Below are 16483 nucleotides of genomic sequence, written 5' to 3'. Positions count from 1 at the left end.
TACGAACTGTAACTACAAAGGATCCAACGGAGACTATGGAGCCACATGGCAGTTGGATGAAGAATCTTATATTTATCTATTAATTTTCTTCTGTTTGTAATAGCCCTTGAACTTACTTTATCTTTTCATTTAGGCCCTTCCAGTTCATCAATAATTTGTAACAGAATTATCCGGGTATTTATATTTGGTAGATTCTTCATATTAGGGCATGTATGTTGAATGTAAGAGCTTTTGGCTCACTTTTCTACCTCTCATCTTCTTCATCAGTTATCCGACGATCGTTCGCCATACTTCTTTCTCTCATCTCGATCTGAAGTTTGTATCATATACTTGTTAGAAGATCAAAAGTTTTCTATATGATTTTCTCATTGTTCTTTTCCTTGTTCATACATATTTTCTTTAGGTGAAGTTGAGTAGTACTTTCAAATTGAATGTTGTTTTGGTATGTTTCAGATTTTGCTAATGACAGAAATCTTTTTTTTTTTTTTTTTTTGTAAATTCATCTTCTTATCTGGATCTTCTTTTCTTGATTTTCTTTATTTTCTTGAAGTATAATTAAGAATAAATTATAATCAACATTCTAGTTACTAACAAGATAAATTAGAGGTTAATCTTAATATCTTGAAATGGTTAGGAAGATCTTGATATTTAATTTTTGAATTTGATTTCACTTTGCACGTAATACAAATATTTTGTTCTTTATACGAAATTGTTAAAAATATCATATGGATTAAAAACAAATGGAAATTATGATTTTTTTCGGCATCCCTCGTCTTTTCTAAATTGTAGTTTCCTAAACCCAATTTTTATTTTGAAATATTCCAATCAAATTCTTATATGAAATATTTAAGATCGATGAATATACCAAAATATGGTTTATTCAAATTCGGGTAGTTCTTAAAAAATAATTGGATTTTTTTACAACGAGATTGTAAGTCACGAGTCCTCTTCAATTTTGTCCTATACCAAATTCTAAATCTTTTAAACGAAATAGACTAGGAAATCTGCATATTCTAAGAGAAGGGTGACAGATCATGCATGTATTTGAAGAAAATAAGAAAAAGAAAGGAAAAAAAAGAAAGTTACTTCAATTGTTCATATCTGTTTATTTTGATAAATATGACCCTTTATCAATGGAAAATTTGATGAAATGGCCCTATGAAAGGGCCTAAATCCAAAAAAGGACTCCTCTTGATATAGTTTGCAAAAAAGGTCATTTTGCCCTACGAAAAGTATGTTTTATCCCTCGCGCGACGAATTTACCGCTCAATTACGAGAAATACCACTCTCGCGTTTTCATCTAAAATGCGTGAGTTCATAAAAGCGTTTTAGATGAAACGCATGAGTGATATTTCTCATCTTTCCATTTACGAGAAATACCACTCACGCGTTTCATCTAAAACACGTTTATGAACTCACGCGTTTTTGATGAAAACGCATGAGTGATATTTCTCGTCTTTTATCGTTTATATATATTTTTTGTCATAATAAAAAAAGCCCATTCACGAATCTCAACTCTCTCACTTTCCACTCTGACTCCCCTGAATACCACGACCACAACCAAGACCACGAGCAACAACTGACGACGACGACTACGACCACGATCTCTCCGTTTGAAGTCGTGACCCACTACTCTTTGTTCTCAAAATGAGTATGTTTATTTTATGTTCTTTAGTGATTATGAACACTAGGTTGGTTATATTATAGTATAGCTAGGTTGTATTCGATAACTCCTGAATGAATGAATGTGAATCAATACTATGTTATATGAACAAAGATAGATGTTACACGTATTGTGCTCACTCACGCGTATTTTTCTCATTCATGCGTATTGTTTCTTACTCACGCGAAATACTCATCGAGGAGGAGTTTGCTGGTATGTTTCATGGAAATATAATGTGCCAAGAATTGTCCACAAGTTTGCTTCAATGGACCTATTAGATAGGGGGCTCCTATCCCATTAGATCCATTGTAACAAATTTCTAGAAAAGTTGCTGCATTGGATTTCCTGAAACTCTACCAGCAAACTCCTTCTCGGTTATGGTTCATGCCATCTTCAAAAAGCAACAACCGATGTAAGTAAAAATTGTGAGTGAGGCAACAACAGAACATTACAATACGCGTAATTCTTGTAATGTTGTTGAACTGTTTTCAATTGCAGCTCAAGTAATTCTTTACTTTGATGGAGAGTGAAAAACTACGGATGATGTCACTCATTCTTCTGCAAAGTTAAACAGAGGTTTGCATGTTCTCTGAAATTCTACTTATGCCCAATTAGTTGATCTAATCTATTCTGCTACTGATGCTGACAAATCTAGATATGATTTATTGTTTCAAGCCAAGTATAATACTCCAGGCATGAATGTCAAATTTTCTTATATAACTGATATAAAAAAATGTGGATGTGGAGTTCTTTTTACATGAAGCAGTTTCAGTCCACAACCGCACTCCATTGTGTGTATCCTTAGTAGAGAATTCACTACCTAGAAATCCAACAAACCTAACTCAAGAAAGTGTAGTGATTCCAGAAATTGATGATCCTGACGTATTCTCGAAGCAGCGGGAGGTTGTCTTTGAAACTGAAAATGACATTAAAGATGAACCATGTTTGCGTCTGAATGAGAAGGATGATGATTGGGTTCCTATTACCCAACCTAGTAATGATGCTTGGGTTTCTAGTACCCAACATGTTAGTTCATATTTGATGTATCTGGTCTTCCTTGTACTCATGCCCTAGCTGCTGCCCGTACACGAAAATTGGATCCCTATGACTTTACTCAAGGTAACAATTGCATGTTTAATGTTATCTTTAATATATCTATCTAACCAATTTCTCACATGTTTAATCGTTATCTTTTTCAGGTATTACTCAACTGAAATGTGGTTGAATGCATATTCAGAGACATGTTATCCTGTTGGTGATGAAGAAGAATGGGATGTTTTGGAAATTATCAAACAACGCGTCTGCCTAAAACCACTTGTTAAGGTGAAGAAAGGGCGGCCAACAACAAATCGTAGGTCATCCCAATGTAAGACTCATAAGGCCCGAAGACGATGCAACTCATGTGGTGGTCAAGGTCATAACAGGACAACATGCAAATCAGTGATGCTTGCACCATCTACTACAAGAGTAGCATCTTAGCAGCAACATCAACCATCATCTCAGTAGCATGTTGAATAATTCTATTTTCAATGTTCTAAGTTTACTTTAATGTTCTAAGTTTACTGTTGTATGAATAATGTTCTAATTTACTTCAACCAAGATAATTTTGTATTGCATAAAACATAATGTTCTAAGTTTACTTCAATAGTGCTCTTAGTTTGGATCATAATGTTATTTATTTCAGCATGTTGAATTAACAGTAACTCACGCATATTGTAATATATGTGAATCATGTTATAATATGCATGAATCATAACTCACACATATTACAATATTCGTGAGTCACATTGTAATATGCGTGAGTTAAGTTGTAGTATGGTGCATCATAACTTACGCATATTACAATATGCGTGAGTCACATTGTAATATGCGTGATTCATGTTGTAATATGCATGACTCATAACTCACGCATATTACGATATGCGTGAGTCACATTGTAATATGCGTGAGTTAAGTTGTAGTATGATGTATCATAACTCACACATATTACAATATGCATGAGTCACATTGTAATTTGCGTGAGTTAAGTTGTAGTATTATGTATCATAACTCACGGATATTACAATATGCGTGAGTCACATTGTAAAATGCGTGAGTTAAGTTGTAATATGGTGTATCATAACTCACGTATATTACAATATGCGTGAGTGATATTGTAATATGTGTGAGTCACTATTTGCTCAACAATCTGAAATAAATAACAGTAGTACATAACTAATGATGATAAACAATATTTAGTATTACACAACATGTTATAATAATAATGTGAATTGTTTCAACATATTACAACTTCATGGCTCTAAAATTTGGTGGAACAACCTGACTTCCCATTTTTCTCTATAAAATTTCATCTTATCTGATATTGCAATTTCTAGAACAAGTTTAGCAGTCAAGTACTCTATATACATTAATACAAAAATGCCACAGTCCCCACTTATTGATGCTTTTGGTACTTATGGATGTGAAGTTCTACGAAATGTTAAAGTCTCCAATGTCATGTTTGGATACCTGGAAATTTGAACTGGAGACATTGCTTTATGAAGGAAGGACGACAACATTTGACACATGCGTATCATGAATTCTGCAAAATTGTCGTCATTGAAAATTGACTGATCGCAATCATAAACATCAATTCTCCATTCTTTCATTTGCAAAACACACATACCCAATGCTTGAGGTCGAGGTTGAGGGGAAGTAAATGTTATCAACAATGCTCCACATGAGCATATGTCCATCTTCCTTACCCTAATAGTACTCATAAAAGGATTCATCAAAAGCATGGCCTTCTGGATTATCAGCATCAGTAGAATTAATAACAAATTTCTTATAGTGTGATTTAAATAAAGGGGAGAGATAACAATCTGTGATGGTGAAATCCTTCGTGTACGTCTTAAGGTAGGTGATTGCTCTTTTTCTTAGCAGAGCACATCCGACATTGATCTCCACATTAGTTAGCCACATAGTTGTCCTCAGAATTGTATTCAAGAATTTAAAGCCTACACTGCCAGTACAGAGGTCCAACTTTTTAAATTTACTTCTTTTCCGCAACTCTTTTCATCAACTCTATCATTAGTTTTGGATCAAATTTTGCCATAGGATCGACAATGATTGGATCTTTCACCCTCATTTTTTTGGACCATGGATGGTGTAGGGACTAAGTAGTACTTTCAACCTCAACCTCTTTCTCTTAAATTGGACTTGGGTTGCATCGTCCAATTCCACCACATCCTCCTCCACCTTTTGCTTGTCCTTCTTATGCACCACCACATCCACCTTCTTCTCAATCTTCTCCACAAACACATAATGGTCCACCTTCTTCTGCACCACCTTCTTCTTCTGCACCACCTTCTTATTCTGCATACTGTCTTCATTCTTCTCAATCTTCTCCACAAATACATCATCGTCCACCTTCTTCTTCTGCACCATCTTCTTATTCTACACATTGTCTTCTTTCTTCTCAATCTTCTCCACAAACAAATCATCGTCCACCTTCTTATTCTGCACATTGTCTTCCTTCTTCTCAACAAACACATCATCGTCCACATTCTCCTTCACCACCTTCTTATTCTGCATCATCTCCTTATCATTGACCACATCCTCCACCTTCTCATCCACATCCTTGAGTTAGTGAAAATCAGTGAGATTAGACCAATGTTTGAAATAGACCAAATGCTCGAATTAAACCATATGCTTGAAATAGACCATATGCTCGAAATAGACAATATGCTCGAAATAGACCATACCTCAATATCCTCATTCTTCTTCTCCTCCACAAGCCCATCATTGTCTTTCTTCTCCACAAGCCCATCCTAAAAGAAGACCAAATGCTCGAATTAGACCAAATGCTCGAAATAGACCATATGCTCGAATTAGACCAAATGCTCAAAATAGACCATATGCTCGAAATAGATCATATGCTCGAAATAGACCAAATGCTCGAAATAGACCATACCTCAATATCCTCATTCTTCTTCTCCTCCACAAGCACATCAACTTCCACCACAAGCACATCATTGTATTTCTTCTCCACAAGTCCATCATTGTCTTTCTTCTCCACAAGTCCATCATTGTCTTTCTTCTCCACAAACACATACTAAAAGAAGACCAAATACTCGAATTAGACCAAATGCTCAAAATAGACCATATGCTCGAATTAGACCAAATGCTCGAAATAGATCATATGCTCGAAATATACCATATGCTCGAAATTGAACATATGCTCGAATTAGACCAAATGCTCGAAATAGACCATATACTCAAAATAGACCATATGCTCGAAATATACCAAATGCTCGAAATAGACTATACCTCAATATCCTCATTCTTCTTCTCTTCCTCAAGCACACCAACTTCCACCATAAGCATATCATTGTCTTTTTTATCCACAAGCCCATCATTGTCTTTCTTCTCCACAAGCCCATCCTAAAAGAAGACCAAATGCTCGAATTAGACCAAATGCTTGAAATAGACCATATGCTCGAATTAGACCAAATGCTCGAAATAGACCATATGCTCGAATTAGACCATACCTCAATATCCTCATTCTTCTTCTTCTTCTTCTTCTTCTTCTTCTCTACAAGCCCATCATTGTCTTTCTCTAGAAGCCCATCCTAAAAAAACAAAATTATTGACTTAGACTAAATACTCGAATTACATCAAATGCTTGAATTAGATATACCTCAATATTATTAATCTTCAGCACATCATCCTCCACCACATCCTCATTCTTCTTCTCCTCCACAAGCCCATCCTAAAAATAACAAAATGCTTGAATTAGACCAAATGCTCGAATTACACCAAATGCTTGAATTAAACATACCTCAATATTATCATCATTCACCAAATTCCCAATCAACACATTCATCTTCTCCAAATCTTCCTCATTCACCTCCAAATCTTCCTCACCCTTGTCTTCCTCATTCACCTCCAAATCTTCCTCATTATCTTCCAAATCTTCCTTTTTCACCTTCTTTTTCTCCACAAGCACATCCACATCCATATATTCCTCATTAAATATTCTCCTTCTCTGTTCATCCCTTAGTGTGGCTGATAATATGCCAAATGGTTCTTGTAGTTGGTTTAACATCTTTTTATGAGATTTATTTCAGTTCTCATTTCAGTTTTTAGTTCATTTAGCTCATTCGTAAGTTGAGACAATCTACATCTATCATAGGGAGTTATTGCTGTTGGAGTCATTTGAGAGGAATCATCATCTTTTCTACTAGTGGCGCTCTCGACAAAATAAGAGTTGTTGGTGCTTGGGATAGGGTTGCGGGTTCTTCTACTCGTGGAAGGTTTGGCATGAGTAATTTGTCTTTTCTCCCTCATGTTAGGTTTAAGAGGAACTACATCTTCAATATCTCCAAATTTCCTCTTTCTGCGATCAAGTTCAAAAAAGACATCATAAATATTACCTCCCATATCTTCAAAGTCCTCCCCAACATACAAGATCTTCTCGTCTTCAGACAATTCCATCTTCTTGACAATCTTGCCTTGCAGGGCAGTGTGAAGATCAGAGGCGGTGCTCTTCCTACTGGATTTTTGTACTGTATTATCTTTCGGAAAATAGGCTCTTGCGCTTGAAACATCGTATTCCTCGAAAGTATGGGGACAAACATTTGGATAACCTCATAGGTCCACACTTGTAAGGCTAGTGTGAACCCATATACGTTATAAGAAACATCGACATTCTTGTCTTTGTTCTTCTTCCCCACGGCTTTCTTCTTCTCTAGATATAGCAACCTATAGTGATCAAGGTTCCTGTTCAAACCCTTTATGGTTGCTCTAAAGGACAACTTTCCCCATAGAAATTTGAGGAAAGTTTCGATGTCCTTGTCCATGCTGAGGAGTTTGATATTTATTATCCTCTTTGTTTCAAGGGCGAAGAGATATTGGCAAACCAGGTATACCAGCCCTAATTTCCATGCATCTTCCTCATTAGAGTAGGACACAAATTTTGAATGAAGGTCTACTGTTCTAACAAGTTGATTACTTTTAAAATATTTGACAACCAAAGGTGGACATTCTTCAACTTCATTGAAAATGGTTTCCACTGTAGGGAATCTCCCAAAATTGAGACATGTGACCAATATAAACTCATTTATCCCGAAGCACAACTCCTTTCCATTCACGAGGAATTTCATCTCTATAGAATTTGAGCTGCTCTTCTTAAGGAGCATTTGGTGTATTATCGTTCTCGAGAACTGTAGTAACGTGGATCCTTTGAATAAGAATCGTAATTGAGTTTTCTCTACCCTTTCCATTAAATCCATTGCAGCAAACTTGGTGGCAATATTTGAGATATTGGTTTTCCATGAGACCCTACTAACAAACTTAGGAATTATGGTGGATTCCATCTACAAAACAAGGAACAACATTGGAGTAAGCAACTCTAGAACATTATAATTACCTAAACTATAGAACATAACAACTCAAGTAAGTAACATCAAAGAATACACGAAAATTTTATATGTTTTTTATTCTTTGTTTTATTTTAATCAGGCATGTGTGTGATGGTATAATATGTTTTTCTTTCATAATCTGGATATTAGATTATGAGCATATTTGATCACTTGAAATTTTATCACTTAAATTGAGCTTATTAGGAAACTAGCATTTGTTACAATCTTTGTCACATTCATGATTTCATTTGCAAATAACATTAGCAAATCGTCCGTCAAAGTACAATGCTCGTGAAAGCAACATATAGGTACAATGATCAACATATAGGTACAATGCTCGTGAAAGCAACATATAAGTACAATGCTCGTGAAAGAATAAAAGAGAAATGCATGCATGCAGAATAAGAACACTGATATAATACTCGTGAGTGAAGAACATTGGATAAACAACAACATCATATACACACATAAACCCTATAAGATACATGGACCCTAAAAGCTAAGAATTATACATCAATATCCATCAATATAAACGACAGAATAATGAGAACATTACAAATTAAACATAAACCCTAAACTCACATGAATATATTATCGAAGAGACAGACGATGAACGATGATGAGAGTGGATCGATGATGTTGAACGAGGTTGGAATGGAAGTTGGAATGGAAAGTTGAGAGTTGTAAAGACGAAGTTGGAAGTCGGAGTAGAAAGTGAGAGAGTCGAGATTCGTGAATGGAGTTTTTTTTTATTTAGGGCAAAATAAATTATATATACGATGAAAGACGAGAAATACCACTCACGCGTTTTCATCTAAAACGCATGAGTTCATAAATGTGTTTTAGATAAAACACGTGAGTGGTTTTCCCATAAATGGAAAGACGAGAAATACCACTCACGCGTTTCATGGGAAACGCGTGAGTGATATTTCTTGTAATTGAGCGGTAAATTAGTCGCGTGTGGGGCAATATCGACTTTTCGCAGGGCAAAAGGGTCCTCTTTGCAAACTATATCAAGCGGGGTTCTTTTTTGGATTTAGACCCTTTAATAGGACCATTTCATCAAATTTCCCTATCAGATTTGTACACACAAACAAAATATATATATATATATATAAACTTTATTTAGTATATTAGTAAATCTATTTTTTTAATTCACCTTACCATTAGAGAGTTAGAGAAATAGTTCGAAACAATAAATCCTACCTCATACACTCTTCAATTCCTAGACAATTGTTCACTCTTTATTGTTAATCATATAAGTTATTGGTTCTAGTAATTTATTTATTTATCTTAATTTATTGCTCTCTATTTTCTCTACAAATATTGTGTTTGGTTTATTTGTTGGGTTCAACATTGTTTATCTTCATACTCAATCACCGAATATTGATTTATTGCTTTTTGTTTTCTCTACAAGTATTGTGTTTGGTTTATTCGTTGGGTCTAACTAGGGGTAAACAAATTATGGGTTGATTCAATCCCCAACCCCAACGCAAACCCAAACCCAAAATATTAATTTGGGTAAGTTAATTTGGGTTGGGTTAAGGATTACCCAAATTATATAAATTTAATTTAGTTCTCTCTTATTAATCTAATATAAACTAACCATCTTCCAACTTCATTATATTCTTTTGATTTTTACTACGCTGATCTCCATTAATCCATTACAGTCGAACAAATTTGACATGTTTAATACGTTCAACACATTTTTTCACACATTTAACACGTTTTCACGTTTTTGACATGTTTAACACATTTTCACACTTATAACACATTTTTCACGTTTTGGCATCTTTAACACGTTTATGACACGTTTAATATATTTTTCAAACGTTTAACATGTTAAACACATTTTTGACATTTTAACACATTTTACACATTTTTTACACGTTTAACACGTTTTTCACGTTTTTGACATGTTTAACATGTTTAACACGTTTATTACGTTTTGATAGGTTTAATACGTTTTTAGCACATTCAACACATTTTTAGAACATTTAACATATTTTGTTACGATTTTCACGTTTTTGCCACGTTTAACATATTTTATATATTTTAACACATTTTTGCACATTTAACATGTTTTTGACATGTTTAATACGTTTAACACGTTTTGACAAGTTCATTTTTTTTTGCAAACTAAACACATTTTGACACGTTTGACACATTTTTGCACGTTTCACACGATTTTTACGTTTTTTTGCATGTTTCACACATTTTTGACATGTTTAACAAGTTTTTCACGTTTAACACATTTTCACATTTTGACACGTTTAACACATTATTGATACATTTAACATGTTTTGACACATTTAACAAATTTTTTTACGATTTTGGTACATTTAACACGATTTTTCAAAAACATGTCAAAAATGTGTTAAATGTGTCAAAAACATGAAAAATATGTTAAACATGTTAAAACGTATTAAAAACATATTAAACATGCCAAAAAGCGTAAAAAAATATGTTAAACGTGCGAAAAATGTGTTAAACGTGTGAAAAACGTATTAAATATGTCAAAAACGTGTTAAATATGTCAAAAATGTATTAAACATGTCAAAATGTGTCAAAACGTGTCAAAAACATGTAAACATAAAAACGTGAAAAATACGTCAAAATGTGTTAAACGTTTCAAAATAGGTTAAACATGCCAAAAACGTGAAAAACATGTGAAAACCGTTTTAAACATGTTAAAAACGTGTGAATCATGTCAAAAACGTGCCAAAAACATGAAAAACATGTTAAACATGAGAAAAACGTGTTAAACGTGTGAAAAATATGTTAAATATGTTAAAAATGTGTTAAACGGATAAAATGTGTTAAATGAGTCAAATACATGTTAAATAAAAAATTAATTTGGGTTACTCAAACCATATTAGTAAATAATATGGGTTGGGTAAATTTAATTTAGGTTGAATATAGGTTGGGTAATATGAGTTGGGTTTACCCGTTTGCTCACCCTAGGTCCAACATTATTTATCTTTCATACTCAAATTAACCTTTCATTATTTTCTCCAAATTCACTAACACTAGAGAGAACATGCCTCTTGGATGAGACTATATAATTAGTCATCAGTCCAACCCTAAGACACATTTAACCTTAAGGTTCTATACTTAGTCGTTTTCTAATACAAGAGAATCTACCTAATAATCGTCATTCTCCTCCAATCATCTATCATGAAACGACATAATAAATTAGAATGTTTTTTTATTTGTTTGTTTCCTTTTGTTGTTATTTTCGATATTTTTCTGTTGGTTCCGATTTATCTATTTAGTAGTTTTTGTTTTATAACCAAAAAAATTAGGATATTAGTGTGTAATTTTTTTCTTGCAAAATAATAAATAATTAAAAATATTATCTTTTTTTAAAATATAAATAATTTTATTGGAGAAGATTATGGAAATTACTATTGATATTAATAAGAAGTACTTTTTTTTATGTAAGAAGATTATGGAAATCACATTAGATGGATATTAATATGGAAACTGAGTAATTGTGCTTTTGAAAAATATTTTATTTATTAATTTATTTTTGTTTACATTCAATTGGAATTACATTCAACTATTCATTATTATTTAAAAATAAAGATATTTATTCATTTAATTCCTATTCATATGAATGTTTAAATCAATGAAAACACAATTTAACCATAGTATTTTATTTTGTAAATGTAAATCACGATCATAGTTAAAATGAGAAGTTTTTTTAGCACTATTAATTTCGACAAGAAACTGATGACCCATCAGTTAAAAATGAAAAACAATTCAATCACAAATGTTCAAACCCTATATTATAAAAAAATTGTTCAAATTGAATTCCAAATAATAATTGAATCATATCTAATTAATCAAACTATATAGTCTCACTATCCTCTTATAATCTCTTATAATATAATTAAAGAAGGATGATTGGACCATCTATTTTTATAATAAGAATTGTATTTATTGATTTTTCACTTTGAACATAGAGTTGTTCTATTGCAAAAATATTATATACTATACAAAATAAGTGTGAATTCCTAATAATAACTTGATATATTATTTGAATCCAAAATAAAATATAAAATAAACAAATCATCAAGAAAACTACTTATATAAAATAGATGGGGCATAAAAAGTAAAAGACTTATAACCAAATTTTAGAACATTAGAAAATAATAGAAGAAAAAGAAAGAACCATTTCTAGAACCACTAGGCTCTTAGACTACTAAAGGCTCTTAGACTACTAAAACAAACAAATTCCTAACCAACATATTTTAATAACTAATTTGTTTCTCAATAATCATGCAATCATTCGACCAACATCTTCAGTTTTTTTGCTCTTCAAAAAACATTTTTAGCTCTTCCATCTTATCATTCCTCAAATGTAACTCCATCTCCTCAATGGATGTCTCCCACTATCTTTTCTTAGCATCTTTAGTCATATCTAGTGACAATATTTGTTCTCGTTGTCGTTCAAGTTTGAACATATCTTACACCTCAACTGTTCGAGCTTCAATCTCTCGAACACGTAAATTGTTTTGTGCCTCTAAGAGTTCATGGGATATTGGGTCAAGTGTTTTCAAGGGATCAAGGCCCATGAATTGATCCAATATGGAATTTACACTGGGATTGCCATAAGAGAAATCTTTTCCACTTGGACTAAACATGACTACCGCTAGCTCACTTCCACAAAGAGTGGAAAGCTCTTAATCTTTCTTGAAAGCGCTGAACTTTTCCTTCGAAAACGTTAGTGAACTATCGACATTTTTAATCATCTTAATCGAAATCTCTTTCTCTATAGTGATTTTTTTTTGATGGGATACATTTCAAAGGTTTTTTAAACATATATAAAGGGATTGAATATATTATTTACTTAACCAAAAACAATATATCATTAAATATATTTATTAAATTGATATATTTCTTATCTTTATCACAAATATTTTATTGATGTAATATGAAAATAGATTTTCACAATATTGAATTAATCTAAAAAAAAAAGATAATATGAAAAAAGTGTTAGTAAGAGTTATTACATATTTGTGGCGCATCTTTTTATTGTCGATATTTTTTTATTTTGAATTATTTATCAACGACGATTAATTTTAAAAATAATTATTTATTGAACAAACATAAAGACACTATATATATATTTAGCGTAAAGATCTATGTATGATTCTAAAAGTGTATGAAAAATAAATTATGCGAGAGAAGAGTAAATACATTAAGAAATCACTATAACAATGTAAATTACCCCTTCTAAATAATTTATGTTATTTTTTTAATATAGAAAGTTGTAATGACTTCATAGTTATAACATTCACTTAAACTTAAAGATTTTTAAGTGTCAATAAAACCCCTAACTTTTAACTATTTAGGCACCTACTTTTCCCAATTAAGCTACCCTAATGAGTTTAATTTATATGATATTTGTTTTTGACAAGAATAAATATTGATAAAAAAAAATTAAGTCGTTCTTCATACATATAGTTCATCTTCGTCTCTTCTTCTTATTTTGTTTTTTTAGCTTTTATTTCATGATTTTTTTTAAGTGTTTGAAGCATATTCAAGAATGTCTAATTAAAAAAGTCCACACAGGTTTTGCAATATGTTGTTTATAAGGTACTTTTGATATGCAAAAATACCTTTAAAATATTTAAAAATTCAAATTATTAAGATATCCGCTAAATATTAAAGAAAGCTAAAATAATATTAAAACATCACTAAATATAAAAACGAATGCTCAAATAGAAAAACAAAATATTGTGTGGGCTTTATACGCCATTGTATAAGCACATAAAAAAAACTTCAATCAATGTTATTCTATCGCCGCTAATGTTGATTTAGATGTAAGTCGCAAAAGAATAATTTTGATAACAAAAATTTGTGCCATAAAATTCTAGGAATGTTTATGCTATGAAACATTTATGTGCCGATAAATTTCTTATTTGCACCTAAATTAGTGCATATTAATGTTGGATACTTTTAATTACGTCATCAAACTATAATTATATTCCTTCCGAATGAGTCAATATGAATAAATTAATTTGTTGATTGGATCTTGTGAGCCATATTGACACCTATAAAGATAGAAAAAAATTATAAACTCGTTTACAAAATAAACAAATATGATAAGTGCAAGCAATATGTCAAACTTGACACAATTCTAAGATATAAAAAATGACATTTTCTATCCTTAACCCTTCAGCAACATCTATAATTCTTGTCAAGTGTTTGATCAAGAGACAACACTTTTGTTAATATGTTAAATTAACTAATCTTGTTGCATAGATAAACCACCTCTCATTGCTCTTCAGTTTTTTTACTAATGATCACTTTTTCCCTTAGCAATTGATTACTATTGTATGTGTCGACCATTCCATTCGTCATCTTGGTGTAACGTGCAAAACCAATGACCTAGAGAATGTGCAAACCTCGTATACTACCAAGTTCTTCAAAACTAATCTCACGTTTTCCTAGAATGACGATTAATTAGTTGAAGTGGATTGTCGTAATGTTGTTTTTGTAGTCTTCACAAATTATCTCTCGTTAAAATGATTTCTAAAATCAAGGGAATTGATATTTCTTTCTGCAATGCAAGTTTCTTTATGTTGTTATTTTATTTATTTATTAATGTCGATTCATTCCATTGAGAGTATTGGACCTCTCTATGGTATTAGAGTCGTTCAACTTTGAAGGCAACGATTTACTTGAAGGCGAAGAAGTGGAAGAGAAAGACATACATTAGGATAATCTTTCAAAATTTGGAATTTTTTTTTATTGAAAACTCTAATCGTGAAGAAACCTTTTCTTTAAATTATTTTCTTCGGATTCATCAAGAATGACGACCAATAAGAGACATTGTACTGATACACTCTATATACATAGCACTCTACATACATAGCAAATAGATTTTAGGTGAAACCCTAACTTTGATAGTACAAATTAGGGCGAACTATTTTGAATGAAGCACAAGTGTTTGAACTATCCTTTACAACAAAGATGAAGATGAGTGTCATTGATGTGTTTGTACTAATAAACATTAATATATATGTAATGTGTTGGGTAATGTCTGGTGTCAGAAAGTTGCTTGTAGTACACCACATGCCTATACTGATCAATTTAGGAGTTGTTTGTTTTCAAGTTATTTGATATTTTTTTTCAATAAGAAATGTATTAATTGATTTAATTCCATAATCTTCTTCAATAAGAAATGTATTTAGCACTCCATTAAGGAGATTATCTATACATCATATGAGATTCTTGGATGAACCTGATATAATATCTCTTTCTCATTACTTAATTCAATAAAAAAAATTAAATTATTAACTAAAAATATAATTTTATTTTATTTAAAAATATTTTAAAATAAATAATATTTTAATCATTTAATATATGTGTTAAATTAACCTATACAGCATAAAAGACTATTATGAATTATAAATTATACAATAAATTATTATAAGGAGATTACAAGTAAGTTAGACTCAATTTTATCAAGTCAATTTTATTATATTAATCCTAATTATTATAAGGAGATTACAACTAAGTGAGACTCAATTTTATAAGTCAATTTTATTATATTAATCCTAATTATTTTATTGGTCTATATATTTTTTATAACAATAATTTCATTTATTTACATTCATTTAAAAATTGAGTTGTGCCTTAGAAAATTTGTGATTGTACAAAATAATATAATATTAAAAAATGAATGAGAACTTTCAATAATGATCACTTGATATATTAAGAATATAAATAAAACATTATAATACTTTTATAAAATATGTTGTCACCAAAAGTCACATATGAATTTCTAAAACAACATATTTTTATTAAAAATGCATATAACACATTCTAATAAGCTTGACAAAAATTAACAACAAATAACTTATTGATTCACACAGAATTCCAATTGTGTGTCCATCTTTAACCTTTTATATTCTTCGAATATCATCTTTAGGTTTTCCATACTTGTATTCCTCTTTTTTATTTGGTCGGAGGTCATTTTCTCGATTGGCTGCTCCCACCATTTCCCAATAGCATGGTTAGTCATCTCTAGCGATAATGTTTTCCCACGTTGTTCCTCATGTTTGAGCATTTCTTCACCATTCATTATTTTAGCTTCCATCTCTTGAATACGATAAATTTTCTGCGCCTCAATGATTTTACGTGATGTTGGATTGAGCACTCTTTGGGGATCTAAGCCCAAAAAGCGATCCAATATGACATTTAAAGTAGGATTGCCATAAGAGTAGACTTTTCCACTTTCATTGAACAAAATTAGTGCCATATCAATTCCACACATAGTAGAAAGTTCACTCACCTTTTTCATAACACCGGACTTTCTTTTAGAGAACGCTACAGAACGCTTAGCCCTATCTTCAATAAACTTTATCGGAATTTTCTTGCGACCTCCACCTGATTTTCTGGCCAT

General features: G+C 31.6%; 1 protein-coding gene across 1 annotated transcript; it reads right to left on the bottom strand.

Annotated features, from left to right (window-relative positions):
* Window positions 1-15937: 15937 nt before the first annotated feature.
* LOC124943740 (agamous-like MADS-box protein AGL62) lies at window positions 15938-16483 on the bottom strand. Its single transcript, XM_047484215.1, has one exon. The coding sequence runs from the start codon at window positions 16481-16483 to the stop codon at window positions 15938-15940; it is 546 nt and encodes a 181-aa protein (XP_047340171.1).

Source organism: Impatiens glandulifera, chromosome 6, assembly GCF_907164915.1.
Source record: "Impatiens glandulifera chromosome 6, dImpGla2.1, whole genome shotgun sequence".
Lineage (NCBI taxonomy): Eukaryota > Viridiplantae > Streptophyta > Magnoliopsida > Ericales > Balsaminaceae > Impatiens > Impatiens glandulifera.
Note: the sequence above shows the minus strand (reverse complement) of the source record. Positions and strands in the feature narration are given on the sequence as shown.

Bases quoted from the DNA above. Each gene is read 5' to 3' on its own strand.
- LOC124943740 (XM_047484215.1), bottom strand. From the start codon at position 16,483: ATGGCCAGAAAATCAGGTGGAGGTCGCAAGAAAATTCCGATAAAGTTT.